General features: G+C 31.5%; 1 protein-coding gene across 1 annotated transcript; it reads right to left on the bottom strand.

The window, feature by feature from the left end:
- Positions 1–1,387, bottom strand: mRpL1 (mitochondrial ribosomal protein L1). The gene is made up of 3 exons (XM_040723460.2): positions 1,064–1,387; positions 632–1,004; positions 1–569 (listed from the first exon to the last, which is right to left on the bottom strand). Exons 1-3 carry the CDS (start codon positions 1,300–1,302, stop codon positions 120–122), a joined length of 1,062 nt encoding a protein of 353 aa, XP_040579394.1. The 5' UTR covers positions 1,303–1,387; the 3' UTR covers positions 1–119.
- Positions 1,388–14,204: the final 12,817 nt, after the last annotated feature.

Genomic DNA, 14,204 nt, shown 5'->3' on the forward strand with positions numbered 1-14,204 from the left:
TATGAGCAAATGTGTATTTCTTAACTCATGATTAAAATGTATAATAAACACACAATAGAGTAACGACTATAGTAAATATTATTTAAACAGAATGCATCCTTGAGTAAATCTCACAAAATTTAGACAACTAATTGCCTTTCCATGAATTTTTGTCCCTTTTTATCTAAGATGAGATCATGAACGATTGAAATTTTTGAAGGAAAGTTGTCGTCAACATGTAACATGCACCTCGTGATAAAGTCCTTCTTAGAAACTCGAGTCATAACGTTTTTCTCGGACAAAGCTAACAAAATTCCATTTATATTATCTTCTAATTTCTCAATATCCATTTGAAGTCGGCCGAATTCAACAATACAATACCCATAGTCTGGTTCGTCCTCTACCAAAAGACTCGGAGGCACTTTTTTGATTGAAATTTTTTGACCATTTGTAAACGTTTTTACCATGTATTCAATATTGTTACCCAAGGTGCCTTCCTGCTTACGTGGTACTTTATCTCTTAATTGACCTGTCAGGGGTTTTAAACTCAAAACCATGTCTTCATGGGCAAGAAAGTATTCAATGTCAGACTATAAATGAATAAATAATTATATAAGTTCGATGAAGCTTAATTGTCCTATTTTTTACATACAACATCAACTCTTCCTTTGGAGATGTCCATGATCAAATCCTCACCTCCAGCAAGAGACGCACCGGCATCAACAGCAATTTGTTTACTTTCTTCGTCGGGAACAAATATGCAAACCGTTTTGGAAGGGATTTCCTCGTCGTATTTGTGATAAATGGGAACCATGCGATCGAATCCTTCAATAAACCGCGTTACTTTTGAACCAATCATTCTAAATTCAATTTTCGCTTTGACCAATGCATTTGGATTATCAAACATTGTTGGATCATAAAAATCTCTGAGTTTTTCAATAGCCTCCTTGATGCTGTAACGAGGCCATGTGAAGTGTTGAAGAGAGAAAACGTCATCCATCGGCACGGGATTCTCATCCTTATCTCTAAGTAATAAGAAATACTACAAATGAAATATCGAAATAAATGACACTGAAGTATATACCTAAGATGTCGATTATCCCAAAGACCCTTCGACTTGAGCATCAACTCCAACTTATAGGGCAAAGGTGGTGGATTACGTCGAAGACGATCTTCCTTTTTCTTCTTATTTGCAAGTGCGATTTTCCGTTTTCGATCACGAGTCATTCGACGAGCTGCCTCTAATGAAGAACCCAAGTGGATGGTCCTTTTCTCGAATAGGAAGGCGCATGACGATCCGAGAAGACGTTGTGAGATCGACATGAGATCAATTCAGATAATGCCATGGAACATATGAAAACAATAACAATAGTCAACATCTAAAGCGCCCTCTATCAATATAATATTAAATATACATACTCTTTCTCTAGCTATAGACTATAGTCTATATAGAAGTTAGGGACACTGAAATGAATATGGAACGCACTCTTTTTTTTTTTTTTTTTTTTTTTTTTTTTTACAAGACTGCAAAGAAGAAATGAATATTTCATTTTTAATATATTCACTAACTAAGGATTACCCCTGGACTTGGGAGAGGGAAATCACATTGTAAATGGTCAAAATAATTGAGAAAATTAAAAAAATTATTCAGAAAATATTTCTATATACTAATAATTATATTATAGATGTTTCGTTGTTGTCGAAAAAGATCCTGAAAATTATAATTCTTTACACTATCAATCTACAAAGTTTCATCGTAGTAACTCCCCGAAAAAAATACTCTTTATTATTGCTTCTTGTAACCTCTAGTATTATCAGGCGTGATGATCGGAGTTTTTTCTGATCAGCAATCAATTGCGATATGGCGATATTATATCGTTGATCGCAGTATCGCAATTGGTCCTGATCTTTATATCACTACAAAAATAGCAAAAAAATGCGATCTTATCAATTTATACAAAATTACATATCATGTGCTGTGGTTCTTGAGACCGATCTATGTCTTGAGACTGTTTTTTTATGGTTTTGGTCTCGTCTCGGTCTTGACACATCAATGTCTTGGTATTGAGTCTAATACACTTGGTCTTGATTTTTGTCTCAAACTTTATAACCTCAGGATGAAGATACTCTACTGAATTTTTAGGAATTTCAATGCTTTGGCACAATACCAGCCCAGCTTTATATAATCAAATGAGAGAATTCGGAATTATTTAGTTGCCATCAGAATCGCGTATAAGAAGAATAACAAGTGTGTTCTCAGTTGAAGGACTCAACAATTGATTACTTAAAATCTAGATTTAAATTATTGGATGAAAAAGACAAAATATGTTTCTATAATAATTGACGAAGTCTATTCCTCAGAGAGAGTTGAATTTAGTGGCGGCAATTTTTTTTTTTTTTTTTTTTTTTAATGTGATAGGAATGGAAACTATTCTGAAACCATACTTTGTTCAATGGTGAAGAGCGTACATGGAAATACAGTGACATGGTAGCTATAGCACCAATCACAAATATTAATTCTTCCATTATAAAACAATATTAAATGGTAGTTATTGAAGTAGTTACCAAAGTTTGCCTAGAAACCATTGTAACCATTACGGATGCGTATGCCTCAGACATAAAATTATATATGGATGAACTAGGAAATATAACTTTTCCTTGATATATACTGAATCCTTTTTCCTCTTCTGAAAGAAAAATATTTATGTTATTCGATTCGATACATAACTTGAAAAAAATTATTACAACTTTACTAGCAAACTAAAATTTATGTTCATCTTTTGAAAATAAGGATATTATTCTTGAAGTCGAATATGGGCATGTGAGTCAAATCTACTACGTGAAGCTAGATCAGGGATTGAAATTAGCTCACAAACTTAATCATGAAGTAATTGCTCCGCAACCAATTGCAAAGTGTAATGTCCATCCTTCTGGAAGTTTTTTTCACGAGTCCACTCTGAATGAACTTAACTATTATGTGTCGAAAGATGATCAATTCAGAAGCTTCAAAGTAACAGCACAAGTTATGATATTCTTAAGTGCTTTTGAAATTGCATAGATGTGAACTCTAATACTATGTACGTCCAAAAGAGAGATGATTCATTAAAATCAATCTCTGTAAATGAGCAGGAACGAATTGATTTCTTGATGAAGTTTGCGGAATGGATTAAAAAATGAGAGTCACTCTCAAAGAAACACGGAGGTAGTTTATCTTCCGAGGCATTTCCTGTCGCCTAAGGCATTACTTTAATGCACCTATGAAACATCCATAGGACTAGCCCATTTACATTTTCTCAAGGAATACTGAAAAAACTGGAAGTGCGTCTTAAAATTGAGCTTACTTTTTTTCGACAGGAGGAGCCTGATACATTCTTCATTAGTTTTATAAATTATAACGAAAGAAAACGTGGTTCAAAAAAGTTTGTTTTGTCATTACTTAATTAATAATTGTGATAATTGTTCTGCTCCTGGATGCAAGCAGAACTATGACTCCATTTCAAGGCATCCGGATATGAGCTTTCACAAATTCACCATGAATGACTCCAAAAACCTAACCGAATGGCGTAGGGCCATGCCAAGAGATAAGATTGATATGAACCATCAACATTGCCGCTTTTCTGGGCTCCACGGGCGGGCAGACAGAGAAAGAGACATTTGTAAAGAGCTTTTTAATTTTTAACTCGGCAGGAATTACTTCCAAGCGCTCATTCATAATTGAGCAAATGTCTCATCTCTTCAAATAACCTAAAGGAAAAGATAGAAGATATTCTCCTGGACTCCTTTCCGTTGCTTTGATATGGTACAATGTCAGTTCAGGTCTCTTGGAGAAAATATATGCATCCAATGCTTTCTCACTTCCGTCTCTCATATATCCCGTATCCAAATTGATTAAGGTAGAAACAAGACAAGTCACTTTAAAGCACGAATGAGAGGCTTGAAGAGCAGAAAAAAAATAACACTAATGATTGACGAGATTTATTCGGGCCAAAGAGTAGAGCTTGTCAGAGGAAAATTTGTGGGAACTACAAATAATCAAACTTTTAAAAATGTCCTCAATGGACGTTGATGCCCTCATCCCAGTGGTAAACTTAACAGTAAAGTTACTGTTTAATCATTACAATCCCACCATGATGACTCTTTGGGAAATAGGTTTCACTTTTTATTTAGAATCACACAGTAAATATAAAATTATACATCTGCAATCTGTGTGGAGGTAATTTTCAGACCTCAATTCCTCACCCTTAAGATACTTCAAGTAGAGTTCATCTCCTCATCAATTTAAGAAATATTTATAATTGTTTTCAGAGAAGGGATAACATGGTATGCCCAAATATTTACCTTCCTGGATCACCACCTCTGCACAGAATAGTATTTCATATATATCACAATTACTCTAATGGAAAATTCTACGGAAAGGAAAATCAAACTTATCAAACTGTTTTATCATTTATAAAAACAGGAATGAATGGCGAGTTGTTACCAAGAAATAGTTAACATGATACATGTATTAATTGAAGATATGTTCCTCTAAAATAACTAAATTATTCTAGTCATTGAAAAAAAATATATATATAAGTGCATTTTTGTCATCTAATCAATCTGTGATGCCATATCAACAAAAATAATTGTGTGAATATACTTAGTTGTACTTTAGAGAAAAACTTTTTATTTAACAAGTATCCTAAGGATACTACTTAAACGTAAATAGTTTCCTTATTTGACACAATTCAACTCGTTCAAGCCGGTCATTACAATGCCGAAAAAAGAATAATTTCTGAAATCTGATTCCTGAAAGTAGATCAATGTGATATACAAATTGAGAACATTCTGGGGAAATCTCCCCACTATTTAACTTTCTCTAGAGGTTCTTCAACACCAGCAAGGAATGATATTTATATTGTCGGATATATAGCACAATCATTATTCAAAAACTTGTAATTCTACACATCACTAAAAATATATAACTATGATATGACCTTAAATAAATTGAAATAATAAAAGCAACTACTCTACTTCCGTTATTTATAATATCTACAACTCGAAATGAACTTCATTCATAAATGAAATAAACTTATGTGGAAAGTGAGATACGTTCAAGTCTTTTACCAATGATCAGAAATTCCTTATAAGTCGACAAATATGTTTATACTGAATGTAGTAATATTCTAGAATTTAGTAGAGGATATTATGATAGTTTTTTAGTGGTAACAGTAATTGAGTATTAACCCATTATGTTATCTAATATCCTTTGAAATACTATATACAACTGTTTCTCTACCTATATTCTTAAAATAGTAGATACACTTTTCAACGTTGTGATGAAGAATTTAGCGTTACTTACTGAAGATAAAATATTTATCATCATTAGAGTAACAACAGAAACATTGCCAAACTTCATTCGACCTAACAGATCATTGTACTTCCAATATTATATTTTTATCATTACATACGTCTTAAAAACTATTTTTAAAATAATGTAAAAAAAAATATGCTAATTGAATATCGAAAGTAATATAAATTAAGTTTTTATTTGTCTTTGTATAAAATAAAATTATTTAGTTAAAGGATAAGTATAATTTAGGATAAGTTAAGAAATTGATTAATTTAAGATCGTGAGACATTGTTACGAGTCGGATAAATTTATCAATCAATATTCATAAATCATACTAGTAATTTCTCATTTTTTTGTTACAGAAAAAGAGAGCCAGCCTCCTAGTGTGAGCGTGATATTTTTCTTTCCTTCCCAGTAGTTTTAGTATTCCTTGATTTACTGGATGAAAATAAAGTTAAGTTTATTTTTCTTCGTAAAAATTAATTTGGACCCTCTAGAAAGGCGTTTGGGGGGAAGGGGGTATAGACAACTTGTTGGTGTAAATTACTTTATCCGTTGTGAATAATTTTTTGGGACTGAAAAAAAAAATCGTGTTAGCCTACTTTTAAATAAATATCATCAATTTTAGTCGATACAGAAGAGTCTAATTTTACAAGTGAAGAAGATTTTTCTACATTTATCACCCTCATAAAGGGGCGTCCTCAGGGGGAGGGGCTGTAGCTACAACCCCTCCCCTTTAATGGAGAAATTTCAAAAAAATCATTTCTATGAAAAAAATAGCCCCTCCAAAATCCATTTTAGGATTTGTTGGGTACGTTTAGTAAAATCTACATCACCACTTTCTCTTTCAAATTATTCTTCCTTTTTTCTCTCTCTTTCTATACTAATAACTTTTTTTTCCTAGACTCAACTAGATATTAAACCTACAGCAACCTAATATATTAAAATGCATCATACAATACATAAATAAATTACCAACATAATTATTTACATGATAATCTGGATTGTTCAAAGTACACTAACAGGCATTACTATACTCATAATTCCCCTTAGTCTCACTCTATTCGTGAATTTAGCAGAGGAAATATGCGTGCAGATATCTTCAATGCTCTTGCATCCGAAGAAACCGTAATTGAGTGGCTTCAAGCCGGAGGAATCCTTCCATCGTTCGTGATTTGTTCGTGCGGCAAGAACTGTAAGGAAGTATTGGGTGCAGGCATCCCCTGGTATAGGTGTTCTTGGGCATCTTGTAGGAAAATATATTCAATTAAAAAAACTTTTTTGGAAAAACGTCACATTTCTTTTAAACATTCAATTATGATCATTTATCATTGGTTGAAATTATCAACGATTTCTTCTACTGCAAACCAAATTGGCCTTTCTACACGTTCAGTTGTAGATTGGTAAAAGTTTCAATTTCCTATATATATACTTTTCCATGTTGCAGCAAATTGCAGTTGAATAATTAGAAAGAGAAAGTGGTGATGGTAGATTTTAGTAAACGTGTCCGATTTTTTATTATTATTAGTTTTTATTATGCAGGTCAGAGCTGTAATTGACTATGAATCATGATATCTTTTGTACACTAAATATTTAGAAACTATTATTGAGTAGTGAGACATATTAAAATACTTTGAAAAATACGTTTACTTTAAAAAATGGGTATTGGTTTTATGTTAGAGTTAACTATGGATATAAAAAAGGGAAACTTGGGCAAAAGAAATCCTGCATATTTTCTTTAAGTTATTAATCTTCTTTTCAAGTGCAGAATGAACTATTTTGGTTTAAGAATAAACAAAAGCCATTTATTTAAAAAAAAAAAAAACTAAATTTAGATGGTCCACTTTATTTGACAAAAAAACATTGAGAAATCAATTACCTAAAGATTCAGCATTCTATTTTAAGTAACTCTATATCAATGAATATCAAAGCTTTTTTGCATCTGTTTACAAAGTAAATTAAAAAAATATTTATGTTTCAAAATTATGTAGGAATTGAAAATTCGTTAGCAGTTTGGAAGGCAATCAACCAATAAGCCCATTCCTTTACCTTTAATTTGTTATATGAAACTCATAGAAATAAAAAAATCATTCGAAAAATTAAATTAATTATTTATTCCATTATCTTGATTACAATTAAAGCTAAAATTAAGGAAAACGCCTTTTTTGACTACTTTAAAAATTATCTTAAGGTAAAAGTCAATTTAGTTTTATATTTTCTTATTAAATACTTGCAAGATTACACGGCATTGCTCGAAGTTATTAAGGAGGGGAGGGGGCTACGGAATTGCATTCATTTTATGTTATCCTCCTTCAGTACATTTTTACTGCATCAATAGCTCTTTTTATTTTTGAATAGCTTTTGACAAAACCTAACCTTCTATAATAATTGAAAGTATTTTCTTATGATTTTCTACTCCTTCAAGAATAAAAATGAAAAACATATGGAAATTAGCAAAAAGAGAAGGCGTGTATGAAATTGGAATAATTTCAACAGTTCAATGTTCGAATCAGTGTGATTTACTCACAAGTTCGAAGCATATTATTATAATGCAGGCTTCGAACCGTTCACCCCTCATTGGCCAACTGCATGTCACTGTAAAAACTCTCCCTTTCCAGTTTTTTGTATAATTGGAATAAAATAGAAAATCTTCTTTAAACTTCACCTTATGAGCGTTTTTTTCTGATTTGTAACAGTTGTCTACAGTTTTCCTTTGGTACATAGTTGAATTTTATATTTTGAATTGGCTATGGATGTTACATTTTTTAATTATTTATTATGTTCTTAGATGTATTTTCTAAGAATATTATAAATGTCTAAGGCAATTAATATATTCAGCTTATTGTAACAGTATAATATTGAATATAACATATATATTATTGGTTTATATTTTGCATACGTCGCCAAATTGATTCGGATTGACCCTTTTCGATTGCATGGTTGATCACAATATCATATAAATCAAATTTTGATACAAGAAGAAGTAGGGAGAAGAGTCAAACGTCATCCATTCGCTTTTTTTTTTAATTTTTCAACTGGCGTTGCTTCAGGCTCACAAATGATTAACTAAATCTAACCAACTCGAAGATAAAACTACAAAATCGACTAGAATTATGTACTCAAAGACTCGCAACTACGAATTATAGATTAAGACAAAGGATTGGAATTTAATATTACAATAATAAATCGTTCACGGCTTGCTAAACCCATTAATCAAGCTGTGTATGCTACCGATCCTTAAAAAATATGTTTCTCACTAAGTTTATTAAATAATTATCGGTAAGCAACTTCCCAAACATATTAGAGTTTGATTTCATATTGCTTCGGAGTTTCAGTAAATAAATTACCTTGGATTGGAGTTCACGATGAAAATCTATATGCTAGTGTAAATTATATATAATATCTTCCCCCAAAATAAAGTAGGCATATTACAAAATGCCGATTTACAAAGAGAAAAAAAACTTAAAGGAGGCGTGCACGGAAGTATAGAAGTGTTTTGGGGATCTCCATAGAAATACTGGGTTTTCATTACTTAAATGGGGGAAATCAAATTCATGCCATTTATATTTAATGTAGATAAATTCTTAATATTTCTCCCAGTCTAATTTTTTTTTCAATCCATTGCTTCATTTAATTACACCATTTGCTGGAAAATAAGTCAACTTAAGAAAGTTTTCAAAATTTTAATTGTTTTTTAAAAAAGAATCTTAATTAAAAATGGATTTTTAAGTCAAAATTTGTAGATAAATACATATTTCTCCTTGTTATTTTTCTAATCACTAATATATTGTATAAAATAAGAAAGCAGTATTTATAAAAAAAAAAGTTTAAAATATCGTCACACTACGTTAAAAATGTGAGGCACGCCATTTTTTGAACTTTTTACTATGAATATATGCGTAGGTAAAAATATTGAGTCACAAGCCTACAAATATGAGCCCGTGACTTGTGAGTTTACTTGCAATAATATTAAAAGTACTTCATATCTAAAAAATATTATGATAAGTTATTATTGTGATCATCATGAGCGTCCTTAGTAAAAACAAAAGTTCAAATAACTTAAATATTCATAGAAATATTACATGTTAAAACTGGTATAAATAGCCGTGTAGAAATATGTACACTTCGATCTTAATGGATAATATTTCAATCCCTTCTTACTATGTCGAGCAAAAAAATTAAAGTGGTTTGACGAATACGTACAATATGGATTCACGTATATAAAGGAACGTGATGGGAGTTAGCGTTCTCTATGCATGATTTGCACTGCCAAGTTGAACAATTCTAGTCTAGCACCTGCAAAACTGAAGGAACACTTCCTAAATAGAGATACAAAATACAAGAACACAACATTTGCTGAATTCAAGGTGAAGTTAGCCAAATTTGATAAAAAGGCTACTCTCCCTGTTGGCGGCTTTGTAGCCATCGACAAAACAATTCTCACAGCATCGTACGAAGTTGCCTATCTCATCTCAAAGCAGGGTAAACCACACACCATTGGTGAAACACTTTTCAAACCAGCCACGTTGAAGATGACAAACATCATGCTGGTAAAAGCTACTTAAGACAATTTATCACAATTTCCCCTTTGAAATGAGACTATCAGAATGAAAGACATGGGCAATGTCATCTTGGCTCCATAGGTTCATGTACAGTATGGGTAAGACATCCTTTCACGTTAACTTTGCAAGAGCAAACGTGAACGATGAATATTTCGATGAAATCATTGAACTTCAGCAGAGCCATCATCAACAGTAACTCTTCAGAACGACAACACTGTTAATGTTTTGGTATCAGCAAATCGTACCATACCCTCTTATTGCAAAGAAAGCCTTGGAGATACTCATAGCGTTTGTAACAACATATCTTTGTGAGCAAAATGCATTTCTGAACTTGTGTCTGAAGACACTTTGATTTGCAGCAAATATTCACTGATGTATGTCTTTGTTTGAAATTAATGTTTTCTTTGAAAACAGTGGTTTGTGGTAGCAACTGATCATTTAGTGCACTAATAAAATATATAACTATGTTCTGAAGAAGTCATACTTTATTTTATGAATCACGAAGGGGTTTGGTGAATGACCTAATGAAGCTTGCAGAGTTCAGTACCTCCAATAAGGTTTATTGTTTTCCGTAAAAAATAAATGTTTTTTATAGCTTGAGGTGTTATCAGTCTCCATAGCAATCGTCTTGCATTGAATTCCCCAGTCTTTGAGGATTTTAAGTATAGCTTGGGTAACAAAGTGAAAGGTGTGGGATCCTCGGATTCTCCAGCATGCCAAACTATAACTTTTTCTATTCAGTGTTTCAGCGTCAAGAGTACCGGTATTCATGCCCAAATAACTTTTGTGTCCTCTGCTCCAGATATCTCATGTACTGGATGTATTCGACTTTGACAAGGTCTTCATTAATTGGGGTGGTCATTTTTTGAAATTGCCCCTCTAATTTTGCCTTGAGTACCTTCCTACTCATGACTTCCTTAGTAGACTTCATGTTACTCATGAGGTTGATAAATGACAGATGTTCTACAGTTTGAAAAACATGTCTAGTTTCCACGATTAATTTCACAACCCCCCTTGTCTACGTCGGACTGTGAAACCCAGGACGACTAATTGAAATCATTCCATTTTTTTAGATATCCAAGAAAAGAGGGTTGGGTGTTATGTTTGCCTGAGTATTTTTCGATCTTATTTTCAGAATCCCAATTTCAGAATACTATAATTTTACGTGACGGACAAGGTGTTTTCTAGAACTTGTATTAGTCTGATTTTTTTTTCTCGGCTTGCACAGATTACAAGTGTACTTTACATTCGAATAGTTCCCCTTCTTATTATATCCTTTTGTCAGAGAAATAAATTCAAAGTAGTTTTTATGACCAGGGATCTTTACAGTCCTGGAACCCTATTACCTAGTCTACATCCATCACTTTTTCTTCTCGACAAGATCTTGAGACATAATTATTGCTATCTCCATGATAGACCGAGAGGTATGGATTGGCTGAAGAGATCATTATTAAGTCCTATTGCAATGAAATTTAATGATAAAATGAGGTTACTTTTGTTTAAACCAGCTACTTTTATAATCATTTGGCTGCTAGTGGTATAACAGAAAAGAGCGAAAATAAATGAAGAGAGGAGTAAGCATTGAGCAATAAAAAATTGTACAAAAACGCTGAAATTCAAAAGTACTAGTACTCTTAACTGGTGGGTTCGGCCTACCTAAAACAGTTAATAATTAATTAACTTTTTAATCGGTTTCATTCAGCGTTTTAAGTACTAATGTTTACATAGTATTTATTTCATAAACTCACGTATGGATTCAACCAAAGACCTCAACCTGCAGAGGGTGTGCAAATTTTAATTTATTTATAAAACTAGCGGGAGTACACAATATTGCTTATATAAATTTTCAACGCCTTTGTTACCTATGTTCATCTTATATTTAATTTTTCCCTTGATTTATATTTATTAATAACTATGCCAATTTTAAATTTAAAAATTTTAATTATTTGAGAAAGGACTTCTTTTTAAACAATATTTTTGTACTTCCTACTTGCGTAAAGATATATGAATACTTTTTACTATCAACTCTTGAAAATCCAACATATCATGATAAAAGTATGATTTTTACAAATTCAGTACAACAACTTGAAATGTCTGACCATGGACCTTATTAATGCTCATAACAAAACTGAACTTCACAGGAAACTAAAGTCTCATAAAAATTTTAATTAATCTGTTTGATACGTTGAATAAATAAAGGATAAATAAAATTAAAATGTATCCATCTAAGTTTTACATAATTATGGTTGCTTTTAAAATATTAAACATCATCTTTTTAAAAATCAACCATGTATCATTACAAAGTTTAGAAGCATCTATATTTCTTAACAAAATTATTGTAACACCAAGTTTTAATGACAATTTATTTGGATGCATTCTAGATAGCTACGTAGAATTAGGAATTTTGGTTGGATAGTGTACTGTGTATCAACTTATTGATTCCTTCGTGCTAGAATTTCCTCTTCTCGTAATCATCTAATTTCATTGTAGTTCTGACAAAACTGAAACTTATCTTAAATTTCTACTCAATAAAAAAATTATTTTTATAATACGGTTTTTATTTTGTAAGACCGATCCAGACCAAATTTTTCTTTGAGAATAGTTCAAACCGAACTTCTTTAAATAACCGAATTAGTACAATGATATGATCTTTGAGTATTTTAATAATAATAATGAATAAGAAGTACTTTATTTTATTTTAATCAATAAAAGCACGCTTAGTTACAAAAAAGCAAATATGAAAGAAAATACCTTTTTGTGGGATCGGTAAAAATGAACATTCTCACGACTACCTTGTAGCAAGTCCAGTAAAGTTAGAGCTTGTAAATAAAAAGTACTAGAGATACCCTGCATTGGTCAGAATTATTACTTGATAGGCGTCAATGAACTTTGTTTTTAAAAACATATGGTTCGTGCTAAAGTCACTTTCATTTTTTTTAATATATATACTATTTCACCCGTCAAATTAAATGCAAGTAAGATTAAATATTCTCAAAATTGAATGTGGATTACATTTGTATTATTAGGCAAGTTATTGTCAATTTGTATCAACAAATTATTATTGTGAACCATTTGGGTATGTCTCAAATGTGACTTTAAGTAGAAAAAATGGACCGTCATAACAAAAGAAAAAGAGAAATCGACAGATTTTATTTGAATGAGGTTACTGGGGCCAATATAAGTCTCTCAAAACAAATAAAGTATAATTATAGCGAAAATTATTAGGTATCTTAGTTCTCCCTTCAAATGAAAAGCCTATAACTGTCTCGAATATATATTTAAAATATTGGGTTGTATGCAAGGTTAATAGAAATACAAGGTTATACCATCATGTAATCGGGTTTGCTAGAATTTGCAATTTGATGTATAGTACCGACCCGACTGCTGGACAAGACAATCAGATTTTGACTAAATGCACAACCAATCAATCATAGTCTATGATGTCATTATTGCTAGAATTTTCAATTTAATGTACTGGGTAAGAAAAACAAATTTTGACAAAACATCCAAACACTCATATATACTATGATGTCACTATTAAAAGTGTGGTGGAAGTAAAAAATCATTCGTACATGGGTTATGGTATAAACTTGTATTTCTATTAATGTTGGATTCTATAAATATTTGAGGTAAATAAATAAATAGTGATTTTCCCCTGTTCTTATTTTAAGTTCAATATTGTTTTGATGTTGAGGCACCACAAAGGTACTTATCTTTTCTTTTTTTTTAATATGAGGCGCTTAGCTTTCACAAACGGGTGGGGCACCCGTTTGTCAAACATGAGTCCTTCAAAGGCAGAGAGACAGACAAACTTTTATGATTTCGATATGGATAATATTAAAATTAAAGATAGAACCCTTGAAAGAGGTTTTCCCTAAAAGTATATATAGTTGCACTCAGGGGTCTCTGTTGGTTGAGGGCCCTGTTCATGATAAGTAATGCTTAATAGTCTCAACTTATATGATATGTTTGCTGAAATGGTATCAATCTCCCTGATAAAAGGGTACATCTGTAATTATAATTACTAAAGGGAGACTTTGGTGTAACCTCAACTATTGAACTGATTCGGGCTCCCTTATTGTTTTACAACCCAAAAAAAACAAAAAATAGCTCTATGTAATCTATCACTAAAATCAAATGTTATCAATTTAAAAAAAAGTTAATAAAATTCGTTGAATAAATTATCCTTTTGATCTATTTTACCATCAATAAACACTTGAATTAAATCAACCAAACAAAGTTTAAGGGTTCTCTTAAAATTAAGGTGTGTGTGTGTTTTTTTTTTAAAAATATGGTGGGGCCTTTGTTGGTTTGATTTATGCTTATGAATC

This window comes from Lepeophtheirus salmonis, chromosome 13 (genome assembly GCF_016086655.4).
Source record: "Lepeophtheirus salmonis chromosome 13, UVic_Lsal_1.4, whole genome shotgun sequence".
NCBI lineage: Eukaryota > Metazoa > Arthropoda > Copepoda > Siphonostomatoida > Caligidae > Lepeophtheirus > Lepeophtheirus salmonis.

What these genes read in the sequence shown, in the direction of transcription:
- mRpL1 (XM_040723460.2), bottom strand. Translation starts at nt 1,302, where the DNA reads ATGTCGATCTCACAACGTCTTCTCGGATCGTCATGCGCCTTCCTATTC. An exon ending in TGGGATAATCGACATCTTAG is followed by an intron (nt 1,005 to 1,063) that starts GTATATACTTCA and finishes CTTATTACTTAG; the next exon opens with AGATAAGGATGAGAATCCCG. An exon ending in CCAAAGGAAGAGTTGATGTT is followed by an intron (nt 570 to 631) that starts GTATGTAAAAAA and finishes ATTCATTTATAG; the next exon opens with TCTGACATTGAATACTTTCT.